Source organism: Sylvia atricapilla, unplaced genomic scaffold (genome assembly GCF_009819655.1).
Source record: "Sylvia atricapilla isolate bSylAtr1 unplaced genomic scaffold, bSylAtr1.pri scaffold_66_arrow_ctg1, whole genome shotgun sequence".
Classification (NCBI taxonomy): Eukaryota; Metazoa; Chordata; class Aves; order Passeriformes; family Sylviidae; genus Sylvia; species Sylvia atricapilla.
In genome coordinates this window covers 29,938-54,922 of record NW_027077153.1, presented here as the reverse complement: position 1 = coordinate 54,922, position 24,985 = coordinate 29,938, and the positions used below count along the sequence as shown (strand labels likewise).

The 24,985-nt window shown below is 48.9% G+C and overlaps 3 protein-coding genes and 1 long non-coding RNA gene across 4 annotated transcripts in view; 3 read left to right on the top strand and 1 right to left on the bottom strand.

Annotated features, from left to right (window-relative positions):
* Positions 1-9,846, top strand: part of LOC136374970 (uncharacterized) — a 75,716-nt gene extending 65,870 nt beyond the window's left edge. The window contains exon 2 of the long non-coding RNA XR_010746023.1: positions 8,874-9,846. This is a non-coding gene — a long non-coding RNA (uncharacterized lncRNA). The remainder of the gene's footprint in view (positions 1-8,873) is intronic.
* The window catches only part of LOC136374973 (olfactory receptor 14A16-like), a 184,574-nt gene extending 162,725 nt beyond the window's left edge, over positions 1-21,849 (top strand). Inside the window, exon 2 of the mRNA XM_066340330.1 lies at positions 21,837-21,849. The gene's annotated coding sequence lies outside the window, so the exon portion shown is untranslated. The remainder of the gene's footprint in view (positions 1-21,836) is intronic.
* On the top strand, positions 5,819-6,751 carry LOC136374968 (olfactory receptor 14J1-like). The gene has a single exon (XM_066340328.1). The coding sequence runs from the start codon at positions 5,819-5,821 to the stop codon at positions 6,749-6,751; it is 933 nt and encodes a 310-aa protein (XP_066196425.1).
* LOC136374967 (olfactory receptor 14A16-like) lies at positions 11,027-12,012 on the bottom strand. Its single transcript, XM_066340327.1, has one exon. It carries the CDS (start codon positions 12,010-12,012, stop codon positions 11,080-11,082), a length of 933 nt encoding a protein of 310 aa, XP_066196424.1. The 3' UTR covers positions 11,027-11,079.
* Positions 21,850-24,985: the final 3,136 nt, after the last annotated feature.

Below are 24,985 nucleotides of genomic sequence, written 5' to 3'. Positions count from 1 at the left end.
TGTGGATGTCTGTCTGTTTGTTTCAGCAAGGCCTTTGACACTGTCTCCCACAGCACACTCCTGGAAAAGCTGGCAGCCCACAGCTTGGACAGGAGCACTCTGTGCTGGGTTAGGAACTGGCTGCATGGCTGGGCCCAGGGAGTGGTGGGGAACGGTGCTGCATCCAGCTGGGGACAGTCACCAGTGGTGTCCCCCAGGGGTCTGTGCTGGGGCCAGCTCTGTTCAATATTTTCATTGATGACATGGATGAGGGTACTGCATCTCTAATAACCAAGTTTTCAGATGACACTAAGCTGGGAGTGTGTGTCGACCTGTTTGAAGATAGGATGACTCTGCAGAGAGATCTGGAATGGTTGGATGGATGGTCAGAGTCTAACAAGATGAAGTTTAATGAGTCCAAGTGCCCAGTCCTGCACTTTGGCCACAACAACCCCCTGCAGCCTTATAAGCTGGGGACGTTCTGGCTGGACAGTGCCCAGGAGGAAAAGGACCTGGGCGTTCTGGTCAGCAGCCGGCTGAACATGAGGCAGCTGTGTGCCCAGGTGGCCAAGAGGGCCAATGGCACCTGGCCTGGATCAGGAATGGTGTGGCCAGAAGGAGCAGGGAGGTCATTCTTCCCCTGGACTCAGCACCGGTCAGGCCACACCTCGAGTGCTGTGTCCAGTTCTGGCCCCTCAGTTTAGGAAGGATGTTGAGATGCTTGAACACGTCCAGAGGAGGGCAACAAAGCTGGTGAAGGGCTTGGAAACAAGCCCTATGAGGAATGACTGAGGGAGCTGGGGCTGTTCAGCCTGGAGAAAAGGAGACTCAGAGGTGACCTTATCACTCTCTACAACTTCCTGAAGGGTGGCTGTAGACAGCTGGGGGTTGGTCTCTTTCTCCAGGCAGACGCTGACAGAAGGAGAGGACACAGTCTTAAGCTGCGTCAAGGGAAATATAGACTGGATATTAGAAAGGAGTTTTTCATGGAAAGAGTGAATAAATACTGGAATAGTCTGCCTGGGGGAGGTGGTGCAGTCACCGTCCCTGGATGTGTTTAAAAAAAGACTAGATGTGCCACTCGATGCCATGATCTAGTTGAGATGTTAGGGCTGGGTTGGACTCGATGATCTTGAAAGTCTCTTCCAACCTACACATTCTGTGATTTTGTGAAACTCCTGCTGAGTTCTGAGGTGGAGAAATGACACCCAGCGGTCACCATGGACCCTCAAATGCCTCCAGGACACCTAGACCTTAAAAATTCCATTTTAGAGAGGAGACTGGGAGTGACTGGATCCAATCTTATCCCCAGAATTTTTCAAAGGTTTATTTCTAAAAAGGTTTAGACAGGTGGAATTGAACCAAAATGCAATTTGTACCCCAGGAGTAACAATGGAATACGAGATATATTTCTATGAATACAACCATGATTGATTCTGATCAGAATTAGACAGAAAGATTAATTCAGAGCGTAAATTAAAAAAAAAAAAAAAAAAAAACAAACCCACAAACAAACAAACAAACAAACAAAACCATATTTACATCACAGTATAGGAGCTATTAAAATTAATAGAACACACTGCTCTAGGAAGGGCTCTTGAAGTAATCAGGGTACTGGTAGAATTGTTGGAGCCCACTGCAGGCAGAGCCTCCTGCTCCAGCAGGATCTGCCTTTCCTGTGCCAGGACCAGGGCAGATCCCGCTGCAGGAAAAGCCCCAGGCCAGCCCCAACACAGTGAAGGGCTCGGGCACAAGGGCAGAGTGCCGTGCTGGGAGCTGGGCCAGGGTGAGCCTGAGGCACCAAAGGCCCCTTGGCAGCAGCAGCTGCTCCCAGGCCATGGCCAGAAGCCTCCCTTGGCCACCCGGCCTGGTGGCCACCACTGCAGAGCTGCTGCTTCAGGGCTCATTTGTGCCTGGGCTCTGCCCCAGCCCACAGAGTGTCACCTCAGCCCTGACTCTGGCACAGCCACTGTGCCTGAGCCCTGCAGAGCCTAAAGGTCACCTGTGCCCCCCTGGCTCTGGCAGCTCCTGGGGCAGGGGGGAAAGGCCAGAGAAAGGGCTGTCTTTGGCTGCTGGATGTGGGTTCCAGCAGAGACAAGGAGGAGTCAAGGGAGTGGATGGAGCCCAGTGAGCAGCCCCTTGTTCCCATACAACCCTGGAATGGTTTGGATGGGAAGAGCTCTGCACTGCTCATCTCATCCAAACCCCTGCCATGAGCAGGAACATCATTTAGCAGATCAGGTTGTTCAGAGCCCTGTCCCAGCTGGACTGGAATGTTTCCAGGGTTGGCATTGATCACCTCCCTGGGAACCTGTCCTGCTGGATCACCAACCTCATAATCAAAAATTTCCTCCTTATATCCATTCATCTGAACCTCCTTTCCTTTAGTTTAAAACCACCCCCCTCTGTCCTATTGGGTCAGGCCCTACTCAAACCTTTGTCCACCACTGCATTCCCAATGAGCTGGGTTTCCATGGCAATTGGCAGGACAGGTGAGCCAGGTGTGGTGTCCCCGGGAGGGCTGCCATGGAAACAGTGGCCAGTCCTGCCCCTTTCTGTCTGCCTGAGCTGCCTTTGGCCCTGGCAGTGGCGTTTGCTGCTGGTTCCGTGGCGCCTGAGCAGCCAGCGTGGCACAGGGCGGGTGGCCATGGCACAGCCCCCAGCAAGGGATCCCCTCTGCCTTTGGCCACTGACACCAGCCCTGAGCAAGGGGCCCAGGCAGTGGGCTCAGGCCACTGGCCATGGCCACAGCCCCTTGCCATGGCCCACGGCAGCTTGGCATGATGATCCAGCCTCACTCCTGGCCCAGCCCAGGCCTGCAGTGCCCTTCCTCACAGCCTGTCTGCACAGAAGTACTTCCAGGGCTCTCTGCATTTCCCTTGCCCTCACTCTGGCCTCACTCACACATTTCTTAACAATCCACCATGGAGGTGGGAGCTGCAAGGAGTTCAAAGCTTGTCTGGCCTTCAGGAGTTGGTCTAATTCTGCCTTCAGCCAACTCTGGATTTGTGTTTCTTGCAGAGCTTCCTGTGTGTCTAAATCATTCCTTGCATGGTTTTGCCTTGCGGAAGGGGAACCTCCTTGGTGGCACCTTGGGTTTGGTACACACTTGAAAAGATTGTCGGAAACTGAGGAGTTTTAGATTGCTAAGAAAGGAAGAAAACTCCTTGTTTAGCTGAGTGCAGCCAGTTCTGCAAGTAAAGCAGATCCCAGATGAGTGAGGGGAGACAGGAGGGTGTTGGGGAATCTGAAGCTGGGTTGTCCACACTGGATCAGATCTCAAGGCAGAGCTTCTCTTTTATGGACAGATCTCCTTGGGAGAGACCCTGCAGTCACCTCTACTGTAATGAAAACAGAAATAAACGACACCCTTGAGAATAGCAATACATATTTTATAGAAAGTTTTTGAAATATTTGTCCAAGAGTCTAAGAATAAAAACTTCCGAATGAGCTGGAACTGACCAGAGAGAAATCAAGGCATAGCCATGGTTTCTCAGGACTTGTTTGATCCTAATTAGCCCCGTGGTGCATTTGATGTTGAGCCCCGAAACCTCAGAGCCTGAAAGGAGATTGCACACACCTTTCCTAGAGTCCAAGTCAGAAGAAAAGCCAAAAGTGTCTCAAAGAATTAGTGGGTCCTACTGAGATCCATCCCCAACACAGGCCTCTCATGGAGTCCTTGGAGGAGAGATCTGGAGGCCAGAATTGCACAAAAACCTCTCAGAGACTCAGTGTGGGAAGGAAATTCCAAAGTACGTTAAACAACTTGAGTACCTTGAAGTATTGATTAACTCCACTGAGTGTTGTTACTGGCTGAGAATCTCAAGAGACTCAATAAAGCAGATAACTGGAGTCCATGATTCCATGAACCTATGCCATTCAGTGTCAAAAAAAAGTTCTTTAATACATCTTGGTCAGCATGTAGTATTAATGAGCCCAACTAGTCAGTTTTTTACTGACTAGGAATCCCAAGGGACTTGTTAAAGTAGATCATGGGGCCATGATTTCACAAACCTCTCAAAGAGTCACTCTTACAGAGGAAACACGAAGTTCCTTTAAAATAACTGAAGTACACTGAAGTATTGATGAGCCCCACCGAGTGTTACTGACAAAGCCTCTCAAAGGACTAATTAAAGCAGATAATTGGAGGCCAGGATTGCAGAAACCTCTAAGAATACTCCCAGGCATAAGTAAAACTCAAATTCCTTTGAAATACTTGCAGTCCCCGTGAGCATTGAGGAGGCCCCCAGGGCCATTCCTGACCAAGGCTCCCCAGGGACTCCTTCCAGCACATCCTTGAGGCCACTGCCATGGGAGGGGAATGCTGAGGGCAGGACAAGGGGCTGACAGTGCCCAGCCTTGCTGGGGCTGTGCCAGGAGGCCCCAGGGCCTCAGGACAAGGTGTCTCCTCACAGCCCTTGGTGGCACAGGGGCTGCTGTGGCCCATGACACCAGGACTTGGCTTCTCTTTGTCCCCACTAGTCTTCACTGCCTACAGGTCTCTGCTCTGCCTGGGGCCTAGGGACACTTTCTCTGTCCTGCCCCTCAGTGGGACACATTAAAACTTCAGGAAACTTTGGAGTTGGATTCTGACTTGGCAATCTTGAGAGGTTTCTTCATCTCCCTCTGAGGGACTGATGTTCAGGGCCTCAGCACAAGCCCCAGGAGGGTCATTAATGTCCCTGTGCTGTGTCTGTGCTGCTGAGCTGGGCTGGGCTCCTGGCACAGAGGCAGCTCCTGGCAACCAAGAAGAGCTTAAAACCACATTTCTCTTGCTGAGCAGCTCTTCTCCCAGCCCAGCAGGGCTGGGGCACTGCCTGCAGCCAGCCCGGGCACAGCACACAGGCACAGAGAGCTTCAATCACTCAGGGCTGGGAAGGGGCTGAGAAGTGACTGCGGGAGAATCACTGCCAGCCCTTGGCACAGGAACCTCTGGCTGCAGGACAATGCAGCTGCAGCTCCTTCAGGGATCTCCTACAGCTGGGACATGCCAATGCCTACAGACTCTGTGAGTACATTCTCTGATTGTGTCTTGTGTGGAGCAGCCAGGGGTGCCCAGGGCTGTCCTGCAGAGCAGGGTCCTGCAGCGTAGGGAGCTGTGCTGGGGCAGGGACTCTGCTGCCTGCCAGGGACAGCTCTCACCCAGCCCTGGGGGCTGCTCCCAGCACTGAGGTACAGGATCTGGGTGGAAGGAGACAGCTGGCAAGGCTTGGAAGTGTTCTCCTTGTGTGGTGAGGATGCTGCATTGTTCAGGATTGCTCCCAGCATGACATTTAACTGTAGAACATTTCCAAGTAGCTTATCTAGGGAGCACAATGAGGCTGGGGCTATATAAAATTTTAAATTCTGCCTATTTAATCTAGAGCTCTGTGTTGACTGGATGGGAAATTGCATATAGACATTCATCTCTCAGTTCAGATTGAGATAAAAAAACTAAACGATGTTCTCACAGACCTTACTAAACCAGGCAGTTACATTAATCAGCAGAGGGCTCCTTGCAGGCTGCATTACTGTTGCTTTTCCAGCCTTGTCAGGGTTGTTCTGATGTTGCCATCAGAGCCTGCAGAGCCAGACCTGCCCCTGGGCAGTGACTGAGCTGGGAGGGGTCTGCAGGGCAGAGCTGAGCCACCAGGGCTGGGCTGGGCTTTGGCAGCACTGGCAGAGCCCAGCCCTGGGCACAGGGAAGCAGCTGCAGGCAGGGACAGCTCCAGGCAGCAGAGCCCTGAGCAGGCAGTGGGGGGAAAATGCCCCCAAGCTGTGCCGGGATATTGAAATCGTCTCCAAACTGAACTATTCCAGGATCACTGTTTTTACAGATCTCCATGCCAAGACACTGCAAATGTCCAACAGCAGCTCCATCAGCCACTTCCTCCTGCTGGCACTGGCAGACAGGCGGCAGCTGCAGCTCCTGCACTTCTGCCTCTTCCTGGGCATCTCCCTGGCTGCCCTCCTAGGCAACGGCCTCGTCATCACTGCCGTCGCCTGCGGCCACCACCTGCACAGCCCCATCTTCTTCTTCCTGCTTAACCTGGCCCTCAGCAACCTGGGCTCCATCTGCACCACTGTCCCCAAAGCCATGCACAATTCCCTCTGGGACACCAGGGACATCTCCTTCACAGGATGTGCTGCACAGCTCTTTTTCTTTCTCTTTTTAATTGGAGCAGAGTTATCCCTGCTGACCGTCATGTGCTACGACCGCTACGTGTCCATCTGTAAACCTCTGCACTACGGGACCCACCTGGGCAGCAGAGCTTGTGCCCACATGGCAGCAGCTGCCTGGGCCAGTGCCCTTTTCTATTCTGTGTGGCACATGGCCAATACATTTTCCCTGCTTCTGTGCCATGGCAATGCCCTGTGCCAGTTCTTCTGTGAAATCCCCCAGATCCTCAAGCTCTCCTGGTCTAAATTCTACTTGAGAGGACTTGGGGTTCTTGCAATTAGTACCTGTTTATCATTTAGCTGTTTTGTGTTCATTGTTTTCTCCTATATGCAGATCTTCCAGGCTGTGCTGAGGATCCCCTCTGAGCAGGGACGGCACAAAGCCTTTTCCACCTGCCTCCCTCACCTGGCTGTGGTCTCTCTGTTCCTCAGCACTGCAGCCTTTGCCTACCTGAAGCCCCCCTCCATCTCCTCCCCATCCCTGGATCTGGCCCTGTCAGTTCTGTACTCAGTGGTGCCTCCAGCCCTGAACCCCCTCATCTACAGCCTGAGGAACCAGGAGCTCAAGGCTGCCGTGTGGACACTGATCACTGGATGGTTAAGGAAACATTAAACTGCTGGCAAGTTTCTTGAAATCACTTGTAATAAAGGTAATCTTTGATACCTCCTGTGACTGTGTTAGTAGGGGTTTTTTTCCTGACTTTTATATTTTTCATCTTGTCCACTATGTAATGTCATTGTTTGTGCCTGCTTTTTTTTAGTGTATATTTTGGAAGAAATTTTTCAATGGGGTATTTTTGGAGAGAAAACTCTTTTTTTTTTTTTTTTTTTTTTTTTTTTCTGTTTTTTTGGGTTTTTTTTTGTTTTCGGTTTTGGTTTGGTTTGGTTTTTTTCCAATTTTTTTTTGTTTGTTTGATTTTTTGGTTTTTTTTTTTTACTTTTTAGTTTTTAGTTTGTCTGGGAAAACTATTTATGTGACCAACAAAATTTTTTGCAACATTAGGAATTAATTAAAGGAGATAAAATAATAATTTTTTTTGCTGTGTTGAAGAGAGATGGCAAAACTGAGAGTTTTTTGCCAAGAGGTATTTTTTTTTTAGTTTTTTATAATTTTTATTTTAATGTTGCTGGAAAATGTTGAAGTTTAGGAATGGTCTGCAGGTTTAGGATTTTAGTGTCTTTTTCTGTTTTTAAGTTTTGAGGAGATTTAAATGGTTTAAAGAAAAAGAAAAAAAATAATTCAGGAAGCTTTTTTGTTTTTCTTAGCTAGATTAATTAAAAGGAAACACTCCCACCCCCCACCCACCCTTTTTTTGGTTGTTTGTGGTTTTGAGAAACATACATAGTTTTGAGGAAGAAGATAAAAATGCAGAGGGGTGACCACTGCTTTTTAAAACAAAATGCATGTTTCTTTTTTGTTTTGGTTGTTTTACTTTTAGAATTAGTTTTAAAGGTACAGAACACATGGTATATACAGTACAAATAATTGGGGATACAAGTATTAAAGTCATTTTAGGACATTCTACTCTTTATTATTATATTGTTAACTTACTAAACGAATTGAATTCTAACTTCAAAAACACAGACATTATATATGCATATATCTTTATAAATACAATATACATTTATATACCTATAATAACTGATCTAAACTGTACTAAAAAAATAAAACTCCAATGCATCCACAGTACAACACTAATATAATTCTATAAAAAACACTGCAGCTAAAATTTTTGAAAAAAAAATCATTCAGATTCTCCTAAATACTAATTTTGCCATCAAAAAAGACAAAGTTAAAAAACCTGCTCCAAAAATCCATTTTCAAAAAATTCAGAAAAAAGATAGACAGCATCAAATTCCCACTCATGTCATCAACAAAATCACAGCAATGTCTCCACCAACCAACATAAAAACCCCACAAGCTTTCCTAAGCACCATAAGCTTTTAAAAAATACACATTCCTAAGTACAACCAAATTGTAAACCCTCTCTACCTGGTTACCCACAAAAAACCACCTACTTTCCAATAAATCCCTTAACAGCAACACGTCTTTGCCCAAAGCAAACAAAAAATTGCTTCCATCACAGCCCTTATCCCAATCAAAACAAACCCAAATGTATAAAACATACTCTACTCCGCAGCCAGGAGCCAGAGTCTGCCCTAAAACCTTGAACAAAAAATGCCTGGGGAGGCTCAAAGCCAGCCACTAAAATTCTGAAGTCAAATCTACAAAAAGTCTAAAATCAACCACACTCCAACAGGGAGGGGAATTTTAGCAGCCTATAAAAATATCCAAACTGCTTCAAAAAATAATAAACACTAAAGCACAATTCCTCCTAGCACCACAACTACCAGTGCTAAAGTAAATATTTAAAGCAAATTTTCCTCTACCCACCATACCACCAATACCCCATAATGTAGATAAATTACTCTCATCACACAGCACACCCATATTAAAAAACTAAATCACCCTGAAATTGTAAAAATAATTACAAATAAACCTAAAAGTAAAACCTTTAGTCATATAAATTAAAAAAATCAAAACCAAATAATACATACTAAAAAAACTCTTCCGTACAACCAACTTCCAGCAAAAAACCCCACACTACGCTCTTTTCACTGACAACTCCTGTCACATCATAAAAATAAACCAAAAGGAAAAAAAAAGCCATTTAAAATCCCACACAACAAATGGCACAAGCTACTAAAAAACCCCAAAAAACCAAAACATGAAGCAAACTTACTAAGCTCAAAGCTGTTCAATTAACCCTAAACCCTAAAAATAAAAAGTAGCCAAAGCTGTACCTCTAAACTAATTCATAAATAGTAGCCAATACTCTAAAAAATAATTCAAAAAGTAAAAAAAACACTAACTGGCAGCATAAAAGACCCCAATCTAAGCTGCTAATAAATAAAAATCATTGCTACCATAATTTAAAAAGTACTATAGAAGTCCACTATATACGTAGCTATATCCCTAAAAATAAAACTAATATAAAGCACCAAAACAACAAATAAATCAAACTAAAAAAATAAAATGATCAAAACCGAATTTAAATTAGCAACACAAAAAAACTTATTCCTAACCCAAGAAGTTCATGATTCCTGAAAGCGTCAAAGCAAAAAAACACCTATAAATGAACACAAAACCAAAAAATAAATCTAACCAGAAACAGTGTTTCTCAAGTTATCCGTAACTATAACACATGTACTACAACCAAACAAGCCAAGCAAATAAAGCCCCTATAGCATAGCAAACAATATTCCAAATATAAGTATAAAAAAATCTTAGCAAATTAATTACATTACACTGCCCCAAACACACCAAAATAAATATTGTGTACTCACAAGAATAAAAACCACCACAAAATATTAAAAACCTATCCTGTACCTCATGCTACAGCCCGTAACACCATTCTAAGCCTTAAAAAACAAATTCTTTAAAAACATAATGCCCCTAAAAAATTAAATCAAACAATAAATCTCTATCAAAAATAGCCTTACCAACACCTGAGCTGGGAAACATAACATTAAAAAGATATACCATATCCCCTACCATACACCAGCTGCCAGGAAAGTAAAAAAATACAATAAACTGTTAAAAACCACCTTAAAAACATTAAATAAAACATCTTTCAAATATTAAAAGCAACACCGAAAACAAACCACCTAAAAAATTAACACCCAAAGTTCCACCAACAAAACAAACCCTGCCCAGTCTGAACTCCTGCATACAGTAAATAAAATCCCTGTAATACATATGAAAAAATTATTAAAAAAACCCAATTTTAATCAATTCTGCCTCAAGTACAAACAAACCCATCCATAAATTTGTCTTTACTCAAAAACCAAATTATACATAACAAATAATGGAAAAAACCGCACAAGAACACAATGTGTACCTAAAAAAAATCTAATTGTTAAGTAAAAACCATTGGAAATATCACTTTATATTGAATGTCACTACAATTACCAGTGTATAACTAGATATTGCTTTTATAGAGATGTATGAATATAAACATATGTGTTTATAAATTTAGAATTCAATTAGTTTTAGTAAGATAATGATATAATAATAAAGAGTAGAATGTCTTAAAGTGACTATAATATTTTTAATCCCAGTCATCTGTTCTGTATGTGCTATGTGGTTTGTACCTCTAAAACTAATTCTAAAAGTAAAACAAACGAACAAAAAAGAAAAATGTTTGTTATGAAAAACAGTGTTCTCTCCTCTGCATTATTTTTTCTTCCTCAAAACTATGTATATTCATCATATGCACAAACAAAAACAAAAAAAAAGTTTTTTTTTTTCCTTTTAATCAATCTAGCTAACTAGAACAAAAAAGCTTTCGGAACTAGGTTTTTTTTTCTTTTCCTTAAAACTATTTAAATCTACCCCCTACCCAAAAAACCCATTAAAATCTAACACCCACCATCCACCAGGCCTGAACCTCAACATTTTCCAGCACCAAAATAATCTAAAATTAATAAAAAGCTAAAAAACTAAATGAACTTATGGCAAAAACACTCTAGCTTTGCCACCTGTTTTCAAAACAGCAAAAAAAAAAATTCGTTTCATATTACCCGTTCATTATGCTTGTAAATATTTTGCCAAATACATATTTTTCTCCACGTTTCTCAAAAAAAGTTCTTTTCCCAGAAAAACTAGGAAAAAAAAAAACAACAACAACAGCACACACACACACACAAAACCCAAACAAACAACAAAAACAACAAAACAGTACAGTTTCTCTTAAAAAAAAAAAAAAAAAAAAATTCCCTCCCAAATTTACCCTAAACCAAAACAGGCACTAACAATGACATTTCTTGGTGAAAAAGATTAAAACTACAAAATGATGGGAAAAAAACCCACTATCAGACAAACAAGAAGTATCAAAGATGACCTTTATTACAAGTGAATTGCAGATATTGGTCAGCAGTTCAGTGTTTCCATAACCATCCAGTGATCAGTGTCCACACTGCAGCCTTGAGCTCCTGGTTCCTCAGGCTGTAGATGAGGGGGTTCAGGGCTGGAGGCACCACCGAGTACAGAACTGACAGGGCCAGATCCAGGGATGGGGAGGAGATGGAGGGGGGCTTCAGGTGAGCAAACACTGCAGTGCTGAGGAACAGAGAGACCACAGCCAGGTGAGGGAGGCAGGTGGAAAAGGCTTTGTGCCGTCCCTGCTCAGAGGGGATCCTCAGCACAGCCCTGAAGATCTGCACATAGGAGAAGACAATGAACATAAAACAGCCAAGTCCTAAACAGACACTAACAGCAATGAGCCCAAGTTCCCTGAGATAGGATTCGGAGCAGGAAAGCTTGAGGATCTGGGGGATTTCACAGAAGAACTGGCCCAGGGCATTGCCATGGCACAGGGGCAGGGAAAATGTATTGGATGAGTGCAGCAGAGCATAGAGAAAGGCACTGGCCCAGGCAGCTGCTGCCATGTGGGCACAAGCTCTGCTGCCCAGGAGGGTCCCATAGTGCAGGGGTTTGCAGATGGACACGTAGCGGTCGTAGCACATGACGGTCAGGAGATAAAACTCTGCTGAGATGAAGAACATGAAGAAAAAGAGCTGAGCAGCACATCCTGCATAGGAGATGTCCCTGGTGTCCCAGAGGGAATTGTGCATGGCTTTGGGGACAGTGGTGCAGATGGAGCCCAGGTCGCTGAGGGCCAGGTTGAGCAGGAAGAAGAAAATGGGGCTGTGCAGGTGGTGGCCGCAGGCGACGGCAGCGATGACGAGGCCGTTGCCCAGGAGGGCAGCCAGGGAGATGCCCAGGAAGAGGCAGAAGTGCAGGAGCTGCAGCTGCCGTGTGTCTGCCAGTGCCAGCAGGAGGAAGTGGCTGATGGAGCTGCTGTTGGACATTTGCAGTGTCTTGGCAAAGGGATCTGTAAAAACAGTGATCCTGGAATAGTTCAGTTTGGAGAGAACTTTCTATATCCCAGCACAGCTTGGTGGCACTTTCCCCCCACTGCCTGCCCAGGGCTCTGCTGCTTGGAGCTGTCCCTGCCTGCAGCTGCTTCCCTGTGCCCAGGGCTGGGCCCTGCCAGTGCTGCCAAAGCCCAGCCCAGCCCTGGTGGCTCAGCTCTGCCCTGCAGACCCCTCCCAGCTCAGACACTGCCCAGGGGCAGCTCTGGCTCAGCAGGATCTGTTGGAACGTCACAGGAACTCTGAGGAGGCTGGAAAAGCCAACACTGATGCTGCCTGCAAGGGAACCTCTTCTCATTTCTTTCACAGCCTGGTTTATAAGATCTGAGAGAAAACTGTTTGGTTTATTTTCCTCAACCTGAGCTGAGAGATGAATATCTATGTGCAATTTCCCATCCAAGCAACATAGACAAGTAGATTTAAAAAGCAGGATTTTCCCATATATGCAGCCCTGGCCCCAATTTATCATCACAGGATAATCTACTTGGAAATGTTCTGGAGTTAAATGTCATGCTCAGAGGAGTCCTGAACAATGCAGCATCCTCACCACACAAGGAGGACACTTCCAAGCCTTACCAGCTGTCTCCTTCCACCCAGATCTTGTCCCCCAGTGCTGTCAGCAGTCCCCAGGGCTGGCTGAGAGCTGTCCCTGGCAGGCAGCAGAGTCCCTGCCCCAGCACAGCGCCCTGGGCTGCAGGACCCTGCTCTGCAGGACAGACCTGGGCACCTCTGGCTGCTCCACACAAGACACAATCAGAGAATGTACTCACAGAGTCTGTAGGCATTGGCATGTCCCAGCTGTAGAAGATGAATGCAGGAGCTGCAGCTGCATTGTCCTGCAGCCAGAGGTTCCTGTGCCAAGGGCTGGCAGTGATTCTCCCGCAGTCACTTCTCAGCCCCTTCCCAGCCCTGAGTGGCTGAAGCTCTCTGTGCCTGTGTGCTGTGCCCGGGCTGGCTGCAGGCAGTGCCCCAGCCCTGCTGGGCTGGGAGAAGAGCTGCTCAGCAAGAGAAATGTGGTTTTAAGCTCTTCTTGGTTGCCAGGAGCTGCCTCTGTGCCAGGAGCCCAGCCCAGCTCAGCAGCACAGACACAGCACAGGGACATTAATGACCCTCCTGGGGCTTGTGCTGAGGCCCTGAACATCAGTCCCTCAGAGGGAGATGAAGAAACCTCTCCAGAGCTCCAAGTCAGAATCCAACTCCAAAGTTTCCTGAAGTTTTAATGGGTCCCACTGAGGGAAACAACGGAGAAAGTGCCCCCAGGCCCCAGGCAGAGCAGAGAACTGCAGGCAGTGATGACAGGTGGGGACAAAGAGAAGCCATGTCCTGGTGTCCTGGGGCACAGCAGCCCCTGTGCCACCAAGGGCTGTGAGGAGACACCTTGTCCTGAGGCCCTGGGGCCTCCTGGCACAGCCCCAGCAAGGCTGGGCACTGTCAGCCCCTTGTCCTGCCCTCAGCATCCCCCTCTCATGCCAGTGGCCTGGAGGATGTGCTGGAAGGAGTCCCTGGGGAGCCTTGGTCAGGAATGGCCCTGGGGGGCTCCTTAATGCTCCCAGGGACTGCAGGTTTTTTCAAAGACTTCAGGTTTTACTTTTGCCTTGGAGTTTCTGAGAGGTCTGTGCAATCCTGGCATCCAATAATCTGCTTTAATTAGTCCCTTGAGAGGCTTTGTGAGTAACAACACTCAGTGGGACTCATTTATGCTTCAAGGTACTTCAGTTATTTTAAAGGAACTTGGTGTTCCTGTTTTAAGAGTGACTCTATGAGAGGTTTGTGAAATTATGGCCTTGTGATTATTATCTACTTAAAAAGTCCCTTGGGATTCCTAGTCAATAAAAACAGTCCTTGTGTCTCATTATTCCTTCAGGCTACTCAAGGTCTAATAAAGAACTTGTTTTGGCTCAGAGTGTAAGAGGTTCATGGAATCATGGGCTCCAATTATCTGCTTTAATGAGTCTCTTGAGATTCTCAGCCAGTAACAACACTCAGTGGGGCTAATCAACGCTTCAAGGTACTCAGAGTAATTTAAGTACTTCTTCCTGCCACTGAATCTCTGAGAGGTTTTTGTGCAATCCTGGACTTCAGTTCTCTCTTCCAATGACTCCATGAGAGACCTGTGTTGGGGATGGACCTCAGTATTATGGATGGACCTCAGTGGGACCCACTAATGCTTCTAGACACTTTGTGTGTCTCTCTGACTTGGACTCCTGTGTGATCTCCTCTCCTCTCAGGCCATGAGGTTCCAGGGCTCAGCACCAAATGCACCACAGGGCTCATTAGGATCAAACAAGTCCTGACAAACCATGGCTGTGCCTTGATTTCCCTCTGGTCTGCTGCATTTCATTAAAAAGTCTTTTTTTCTAGAGTTGTGGAGAAAGATTTGAAAGAGCTTCAAAGGAATTCACATTCCTTTTTTCATTGATGTATTTCATTACTCTTTTCATTACAGAAGAGGTGACTGCAGGGTCTCTCCCAAGGAGATCAGGCCAAGTAAGAGAAGCTCTGCCTTGAGATCTGATCCAGTGTTGAAAACCCTACTTCAGATACCCTAATACCCTCCTGTCTGCCCTCATTCACTTGGGACCTTCTTCACTTGCACAATTGGCCGCACTCAGGAAACGAGGTGTTTTCTCCTTTTTTAGCAATCTAAAACTTCTCAGTTCCAGGTAATTTGCCCAAGTGTGTACCAAGGCCAAGGAGCCACCAAGGAGGTGCCCCTTCCCCAAGGCAGAACCATGCAAGGAATGATTTAGACACAAAGGAAGTTCTGCAATAAACACAAATCCAGAGTTGGCTGAAGGCAGAATGAGACCAACTCCTGAAAGACACACAGGCTTTGAACTCCTTGCAGCTCCAAGCTGCAGGTGGGTTGTTGGGAGGTGTGTGAGTGAGGCCAGAGTGAGGGCAAGGGAAATGCAGAGTGCCCTGGAAGTGCTTCTGTGCAGACAGGCTGTGGGGAAGGGCACTGCATCCCTGCCCTGGGCCAGGAGTGAGGGTGGATCATCACCCCAAGCTGCCCTGGGCCATGGCAAGGGGCTGTGGCCATGGCCAGTGGCCTGAGCCCACTGCCTGGGCCCCTTGCTCAGGGCTGGTGTCAGTGGTCAGAGGCAGAGGGGATCCCTTGCTGGGGGCTGTGCCATGGCCACCTGCCCTGTGCCGCGCTGGCTGCTCAGGCGCCGCGCAACCAGCAGCAAACGCCACTGCCAGGGCCAAAGGCAGCTCAGGCAGACAGAAAGGGGCAGTTTCTGCCTGAAATGACCTGAGATGTGATCAAATACAATGACAGGGCCATGGCCAGACTCTCATGTTCTTCAATCCCACCTCACATCATAGCCAGGGGCAGGGACAGGGACAGGTGACTTCCCAGCGTGGATCACAGTGAATGTGGGTCACCAGGGCTCCTCCCAAAGTGGGTCCTCTGATGGGGGATGAGGTGGATGATGCACATAATGCTTTTCCCACAGTTGGGGCACTCGCAGGGCTTCCCTTACAGGTGCCTCCTTTGGTGTCTGGTCAAGTGAGAGCTGTGAGTGAAGCTCTTCCCACACTGGGGACACTCGTAGGGCCTCTCCCCAGTGTGGATGTGCCCGTGTCTGACGAGGTTGCTGTGCTTGAAGCCCTTCCTGCAGTCGGGGCAGTGGAAGGGCCTCTCCTCTGTGTGAATGCGCTGGTGCAGGAGGAGTGCTGGCATGTGACTGGGAGCATACTGGAGCTTACTGGGCTCATGCTGGTGTTGCAAGAGAGCAAGTGGGAACACACCTTGGGATACTGGGAGCTACAGAGAAACTGGGATCATGCTGTAAGAAAATTGGAGGAAACTGGGAATGGCTTCATGCATGCTGGAGGCAACTGGGATATACTGGGCGTGACCTGGATCATACTGGCATAACTTAGGAGCACCTTACTGGGATCACTGGGAGTGTCTGGGAATGACTACAAACATGCTGAGGGCAACTGGGATATACTGGAAGTGTCTGTAACCATACTGGGGATGACTGGGAACACACTGGAAACAATGGGAACGATACTGGGGTAAACTGGGAACGAGCGGGAGTTATTTGGTCTACACTGGGGGCAACTGGGCATGACTGGGACCATGCTAAGGGAGACTGGAATCATACTGGACCATACTGGCAGCAACTGGGACTGCACTGAGGATGCCTGGGAGTGGCTGGAGCAACTGGGATCAGGCTTGATCAAACTGACAACTGGGGGTGACTGGGAACATGCTGAGAGCAACTGGGATATAATGGGAAAGACTTTAACCATAGTGGGGGTAAATGGGAGCAACTGGAACCAGGCTGGATGATAATGGGAGAAGCTGTGCCCATGCTGGGCTCATCCTGGGATCCTACTGGAACCGGACTGGGATCATACTGGGAGTGAGTGGAATAGTACTGGGAATGTCTGAGAGTGACTGGGATCTTACTGGAACCAGACTGGGAGTGACAGGAAGGGTGCTGGCTGTGACTGGAACCATACTGGGGGTGACTGGCTCCTACTGGGATCATCCTTGGAGCCACTGAGATTACAGCAGGGGCGAAAGGATCCTGACTGGGGCTTACTGGGAGCTACTGGGCCCATGTTGGGAGGAAAATGTGGACACCTTGGGAGCAACTGGGAGGTACTGGAACTATGCTGAGGGGACTGAAACCACCACTGGGGTAACTGGAATCATACTGGGAGAAACTGGGATTGTACTTTGGGCAACTGATAGAAATTGGGATCATGCTGGAGGCAACTGGGAGTAACTGGGAAAGACTGGGGTCATTCTGAGGTATCCAGAGGTAACTGGGATATACTGGGAGTGTCTGTAACAATACTGGGGGGCCTGGAATCACACTGGGAACAGTTGGGACCATGCTTGGGACAACTGGGTCTGACTGAGACCATGATGAGAGGGTCTGGGACTATTTTAGGGACAACTGGGGTCATACTGGGAGGATCTGAGAAAACCTGCAACTATTCTGGCCGCAACTGGAATCATTCTGAGATCATAGTGGGAGTAGCTGGATCCATGATGGGCGAAACTGGGATCACATTTAAAGTGACTGGACTCATACTGGGATTGACTGGGAATGGCTGTGAATGACTGGAATCACACTGACACAAACTGGGATTAACTGGGAATGACTGGGAATGTTCTAGGGACAGATACTGGGAGAGACTGGAAGTCACAGGGATCCTACTGGAGGCTACTGGGGTCATCTTGGCATTGACAGGGAGACACTGGGATCACACTGGGGGCGATCATTCACACCCACTGTAATCCCAGTATGATTACATACTGTAATCCCAGTAATTACTGGGATTACAGTGGGTGTGAATGGACAGTGAATGTGGCTTACTGGGAGCTACCAGAGCCATGCTGAGAGGCACCTGGGGATACACTGGGAGCAACTGGGAATGACAGGATGCATACTGGTGACAACTGGGATGTACTGGCAGTGACTGGGATAAAACTGGGGGCAACTGAACCTTGCTGAGGGAACTGGGAGTGCCTGGCAATGACTCCAAGGGCAACTGGGATATACTGGGAGTGTCTGAGACCATGCATGTGGTGACTGGGACCACACTGGAAGCCACTGGAGGTGAGTGTGAGTGACTGGGGTCCTGCTGAGAGAGACTGGGAGAATACTAAGGGCAACTGGGAGAACTGGGAATGCACTGGATTAAAGTGGAAGCAACTGGGACCCTGCTGGGGGCAAATTGCATCATAATGGGCAATGACAGGGAGTGACTGGGCTCATACTGGGACTGCTGAGGAAACTGGAAGCTCAGTGGGGGGACAACTGGGCTCATCCTGGGAGCAGCCACTGCCGGCACCGGGACCCCGAACCCCTTTCCCAGCCCTCCAGCCCCAGCACACCCCAACGGGGTGCCGGCAATCCCAGGGGACCCCCTATGTCCCCCCGAGGGACACCTCGGCTCAGCTTTGGAGCCATGCAAGCTCCAAACATCCCCCCAAAAACCCCAAACCCAGGGACCCCCCGTGATATTTGGGGCGAGCTCCCCCTCCCCGGGCACCTGCGGGATCGGGGCCGATGGTCCCAGGGGGCTGCGGGTTCAGGAAGCGCTGGAGCCGCCCGGTCCCTCCTCTGCTCTTCTTCCTCCTGCTCCTGCTGCCACTCTTCCTCTTCCTCCCTCCCTCCTCCTCCTTTCCTGTTCCCGAACCCCTCGCAGCCCACGGGACAAGCGGGGATGGAGCCGGGACAGGTCGGAACGCAGAGAGGGGTGAGGGGGGATGCCAGAAATGGGAGTGACTGGGCTGTACTGGGATCACACTGGGATCCTACTGGGAGGGCGCAGGAGCAGTGCGATGGCTCCAGCCATCCAGGGGGGATCCGGGTGGGATCCCACCACTACAGGGGTGGGTTTTCCTCCCCATTTTAGGGTGTTTGTAGAGCCGCAGCCCCATGAGCCCCTTTGAAGGGAGGATCATGACCCCTTTAAGTGACATTTTTATAGTGGCCCCCACTCCAAGGCCCTGTAGAGGATGTTTGGCCCCCCAGGGTGGATTTTTGGGATTCTCTCTCCCATCGCTGCATTAAGTGCCGCCACTGTTGTCGGTTCCCAGGAAAACTCCCCTTGAAAGGACACCACCACTCCCGTAGATTCTGGCAGCGGAGCCCCGGGGGGGGGGGGGGTTGGGGGTCTTGGGAGGATTTGGGGGTCCCGGGTGATGCCGATGGGGGACCCTGTGCTGGGTATAATCATTTGTGGGGGTTCCCGGCAGGTTTTGTGGATTCCAGGGTTTTTGGGGTCACGATGGATTTTTGGGGGTTCCTGGGGAAGGTTTTCAGGGGTCCTGAAGGGGGGATTTGGCGATCCCAGGGGAACCCAAGGCTGTTTTGGGGAACCTGCCGGTGACAGAGATGGGGACCCCGTGCCAGGTATAAACCTTCTCAAGGAGGTCTTGGGAGGTCCTTTGGGAATTTTGATGTCCTGAGAGAGTTTTGGGATCGTCTCTATGGGGTTTTGCAGACTTGAGGAAATTTTAGATATTCTAGGGATGTTTTTGGCATTGCAGTGACGTTGGGGTGTCCCGGGGGTTGGGGGTTCCCAGAAGGTTTTGGGGGTCCCTGGGCAATGCTGGGGACAGAGCTGGGACCCCGTGCTGGGTCTGAACCTTCTCACAGCCCATGGGCAGCGTTGGCGTATTCAGGGAGATCCGGGGGGCCCGCTGGTTCACCCCAAATCCCAGGGGACCCCAAATGCTCAGGGACCCCCTGAACTCCCCTCAGCGCTGGATCTGCTGCAGGCAGGGGGGAACCAGCACTCGGCCCCAACCCCCCACCATCACAGGAGGGCAGAAACGGGGGAGGGGCACTGACAGGTCGGGGGGGCCCCTAAAGTCCTGGGGGACGGGACACGGGGGTACTCCCAGGAATCCTCATGGGGGGATGAGGGGGGACCCAGGAGGAGTTTGGGGGGGCTGAGTGGGTCATGGGGGGATGTTGTATTTCTCTGGGGAATGGTTTTTTCCCCAGAGCCCCTGGAGCTTGCAACCCTATAGTTTGACCCTTCCTTCCTTTCTGGACCTAATTGGCTGAGTTCCAGCCATCCCCCTGGCAGGAGCCTTGATAAGGTCCTGCTCTTCCTCTTCTCGTTCTCTTGCCTCCTGGGTCCCCTCTTACCTCCTGGGGCCTTCTCTTACTTCCTGGGGTCCCCTCTTACCTCCTGGGGCCTTCTCTTGCCTCCTGGGGCCCTTGCCTCCTACCCTCTGGGCCCTTGCCTCTTGGCCCTCCTGCCTTCACCTTCCCGTGTGGAATAAACCTCTTGGATCAACCCTGGGGGTGAGAGCCTCTTTTGGAATCTTTTGCCCTGGTCCCCTCGAAGCATTTCCCCCAAAGCCTCCCAAGAAACAGAGCTAGCCCCGGGGGGCTGCGGGGGAGTGCTTCAGTTGGCGCCCAACGTCGGTTTTTATTATATTAAAAGCCCACGCAGTAGCTAGAGCCCCTTCCAGGGGGTCTCAAAAGCTTTTGAGCCGTCAACTACTCTACCATCTATGAGTTGCCTTTTTGTGACCATAAGTGGTTGGGATTGAACCGGTAGCTTGCCCTACGCCTGAGGCAAGTCGGCTCAGGACTAGGGACTTCTGATGCAGCTGCACACACAAGCCTCGGTCCACAACACAGGTAATATTCCCCCGTGTTGCGGCTATCCCGGGAATAGCTCCTAGCTGGGGGGAGGTTTACCATTGGATCGTGGACACTGCACGGCTGCAGGGTGCGCTAGGACCCAGCAGAGGCAGTTTGAAGTAAACGTGAGGGGTTTTCCCTGGCCGGAGCTCCGCAGCGAGCGGCGCCACCCCGGCCGGCACAGCCCACGTTTCGGGGGTTTTCACGGCACGGGTCGGGTCACAAAAGCCAGGCTACGGCGGCTGGACCCCCCCCAGTGCCCCTGGAGCCGGAGAGAAGCGGCAGCAGTGACGCTCTCTCGGCCCCGTGGCTCCCCCGTCTCGCTTGCTCGGCTCATACCGAGTGTCGGGAAAATTTCGTGTTGTGTTTTCGCGTCAGAAGGTAGATTTTGAACAGGTAGTTTTTAAAACATCAGAAACATGGGCGTACGGCTATCTGTTCACCAAAAGAGTTTATTACAACAGCTTAAAAGTATTTTAATTGATGTTAAAATCCCTAAAAAGTTACTAATACATTTCGTCTGTTGGCTATCAGCTGAAATTCCAGAATCTGCCTTGCAAGACTTAAATTCTGTTTCATTTTGGGATAAAATTGGACATTCATTAACTTCAAAAATTGAGAATGGTGATAAAAAAGCTCCTCTATTCATTCCAATATTTTTAAAAGCCCGCAAGCAGCTGTTAGAAGCGGAAAAAAGCAGACAGCCACAGACAAATTCCCCAAATGCCTTTTCCCTTTTCCCTGATTCCTCCGTTCCCGAACTGGAAAAGCTCAATGAGCTTCCCCAGTAGAAACAGGACCACGTGTTGGGGGACAATGGCGGACACCATGTGCTTGCTCTTTCTCCCAACGACCCCCTCTCTCCCCAGTTCCCTGCCCCTGCTCCATATCTCTTCTGCAATTCATTCGTGCCTTGGGCTGTCCCGCCCCATCCTTCCTCCCAGTGCCTCCCCCTCCCTCCGAGCGGTGGGGACGGGGGCGGGCCCCTTGCAGCCTGCGGCCCCGGGTGGGGTGGGGGTGGGCAGCTCCCAGCCTACAGCCCCAGCGGGGGAGGAGATTTCCTTGCCGCAAGGGGAAATGGGCAGCCTCCTCCGGGACCCCGGGAGAAGGGGGGGGAGCTGCCTCATGCCAGACCCCAGGGGGTGGGGGAGGGAATACCTCCTGCCTCCCTGGGCAATGGAAGAGCAGCAGAAATTTTAGTAACTCAGAAAGATGTTGGTGAAAGCATACCCTCTGTAGCACCTGTAGTTTATCTTGGTAAGAGAAACGGCAGCAGAACTTATCAGCCGTTATCCTATCAAGATAAAAAGGAACTTTGCAAAATACAGAGAGAATTTGGAAGATCCAGTGAAATTTTTAAAGGTATGATGAGAGCAACTTTTAATTCAAATGAAATGGTACCTACTGACATCAAAGACCTATTCTGATGCTTGTTAAGTCCCTCAGAATATGACTTATGGGAAACCAGATGGAAAAGGGCTTTGATAACAGTATTACAGGAAATTCACCAAACTCCTGGCGAAGCAAAAGACAATGATGATAATGATATCACACATGATCATTTGTGTGGTGAAGGGAATTGGCACTGTTCAGAAATGCAAACTCTAGTGTTATCCAAGCCAGTCTTAGATAAGATCTGTAATGCTGCAGAAGAAATGTTTTACCAGCTACCAACAATAGAAGTTAAAGGCAGTTATGTTAACATTAAACAGTTTCCTTCAGAGAATTTCTTGCAGTTTGTGGACCGTCTGAGAACGCAAGTGGAAAGACAAGTGCAAGATCCGGTGGTGCAGGCAGAATTGATCAAGGAGATGGCTCAGAGGAATGCTAATGAGACCTGTCGTAGAATTATTCTTAGCCTTCCCCTCGACCCATCGCCTAGTCTTGCACATATGATTGAAGCCTGTACCAGGAAAGCAGAATTGTTCAGTGCACCTGAAAGGAATCCAGGACTGGCACACCCACAGCATGCGGCAGCTGCGGTACCAGGACCAAGGAGGCAACCAATGTCACCAGACCAGCTGCAGCACATCACCTGCCTCCGTTGCAAAAAGCCAGGACACTTCGCCAGAGCCTGCCCACAAAACCAGAAACAGAAGAAGTTCAACAAACAAAAAAACTGAGCTTACAGCGCGTACCCGCTGTTGATAAAAATACGCGCAAAGACATAAATATAGCGGGACCCACACTGGCAAATGCCTCTCTCTTAACAAAAAAGGGGGAGGACGGGACACACGGTGTGGGGGTGCAGAAAAATAAAAATGTCAAATGTTCAATTAACAAGGTTTGGCAGCCGCGAGACCAATTCAGGCTCGTGACTGCCAAAGGTTTTCATTTCAGGTCTACTGATTGGACAGTCATTACAGTGGACCTGTCAAACATCCCACAGGATCTGACGGTTTACCACATGGGACTGGACAGTGAGTATTTTGTTATTGGGGACACAGCACACACACCTTTGGAGATTGAGGTAGCTCCCATGACCATTAAGGGAGAGATAACAAGCCTTATGCTGTTGGCACGCTGCATGCACCCACCATTTTACCTAGTAGAGGGGCAAATTCTTGCTCAGGCCATTCCTGTTCCAGCAAAGATCACAGCAGATGGAAAATCACCAGAAGTCTACTGGGCTGAGGTGGTGGGAGAGAATAAACCCTGTATGGCATGCAACCTAGCCTGTGGGCCAGACCGCCTCCATGTGGAAGGGGTCCTGGACACGGGCGCGGACATCACGATTATACCTAAAACCATGTGGCCATCACATTGGGAATTGCAACCTGTAGCGGGCAAACTTCAGGGCATAGGTGGAATCACATTGGCAAAAATTTCAAAAAACATCGTGCAAATTGAGGGACCTGATGGAAAATTGGCCAGCGTCCGCCCATTTGTTGCAGAATATAAGGCCCCCCTGTGGGGGAGAGACACCATGTCCCAGTGGGGAGTCCAATTGGTCATTCCTAAGACTCCTCAGGATTTTTGCAAATAGCCACTGTGGAGCGCCCTACCCAAAAGTTAACGTGGCTGGATAATACCCCAAAATGGGTAGCACAGTGGCCATTGAGTAAAGAGAAGCTCAAGGCGCTTGAGGAGCTCGTGGAAGAACAATTGGCTCAAGGACACCTAGAAGAGACAACTAGTCCTTGGAATTCCCCAGTCTTTTTAGTAAAGAAACCGGGGAAGGACAAGTGGAGGTTGCTCCATGATCTCCGGGAAATAAACAAAATTGTAGAGGACATGGGACCACTCCAACCAGGGATGCCCACTCCATCAATGCTCCCTCGAGATTGGCAATTGGCTGTCCTAGATATCAAGGACTGTTTCTTCCAAATTCCACTGCACCCAGAAGATGCCCCACGGTTTGCATTCTCGGTTCCTACCATCAATCGAGAAGCCCCAATGAAGCGCTATCACTGGAGAGTTTTGCCCCAAGGCCTTAAAGTGAGTCCTTTCATATGCCAACAGTACGTAGCCTCATTGCTATCTTCGGTACGTGCCAAGAGAAAGGATGCCATCATCCTTCACTACATGGACGACATATTATTGTGTTGCCCTAATAACATAATACTCCAACACACACTTGACCTAGTGGTTAAGGTTTTAACCTCTGCTGGATTTCAATTGCAGGAAGACAAAGTTCAAAGGATGCCACCTTGGAAGTACCTGGGTCTGGAAATCAGTGCGAGGACCATTGTTCCACAGAAATTGGAAACTGAGTGCAATCCCAAAACCCTAGCAGATCTCCACTCCTTGTGTGGGTCTTTGAATTGGGTAAGACCCTGGCTAGGCCTCACGAATGAGGATTTAGCCCCTCTCTTCAATTTATTGAAGGGGGAGAGGGAGCTGGTTTCTCCCAGGGAACTGACCCCAGAGGCAAAGACGGCGATCGAAAAGGTACAGAAGGCCTTGTCAGAGAGGCAGGCTCATCGGTGTGAGCCAAATGTGCCTTTCCATTTCATTGTTCTAGGAAAGCTGCCACATTTGCATGGTTTGATTTTCCAATGGATCGAGGGGCAGAGAGATTCACTCTTGATCATAGAGTGGGTCTTCCTCTCTCACCAAAGATCCAAGACCATCACTAAGCCACAAGAATTGATAGCTCAGCTGATTCGGAAGGCCAGGGTGAGATTGTGTGAACTGGCTGGTTGTGACTTTACATGTATTCACCTTCCAGTCAGACTTTCTAAGGAGGGAAGGAACTCTCCTGAGAGATTGACCAAAGAGATGTTTGAGCATTTGCTCCAGAGCAATGCCAGTCTCCAATTATCTCTGGACAGCTACAGAGGACAAATATCAGTCCATGCCCCGTCTCACAAGTTGTTCAACGAGGAATTCCACCTCATTCCTTGTGAGATAAGGAGTCGGAGACCACTCAAGGCTCTCACAGTGTTCACAGATGCTTCTGGGGCTTCCCACAAGTCGGTGATGACTTGGAGAAATCCACAGACTCAGCATTGGGAAGCTGATGTTGAGTTTGTGGAGGGATCCCCCCAAGTGGCTGAACTGGCTGCAGTGGTAAGAGCTTTTGAGAAGTTCTCAGAACCAATTAACTTGGTAACGGACTCTGCATACGTAGCGGGGGTAGTGTCCAGAGCGGAGCAGGCTGTGCTCAAAGAAATCAAGAATGAACATCTCTTCAGATTGCTTTCAAGGCTAATTCATTTAGTCTCTCATCGAGAGCATCCATTCTATGTGATGCATGTGAGGTCACACACTGATTTGCCAGGTGAAATTGCAGAAGGGAATCGTCAGGCAGACTCCCTTGCTGCACCAGT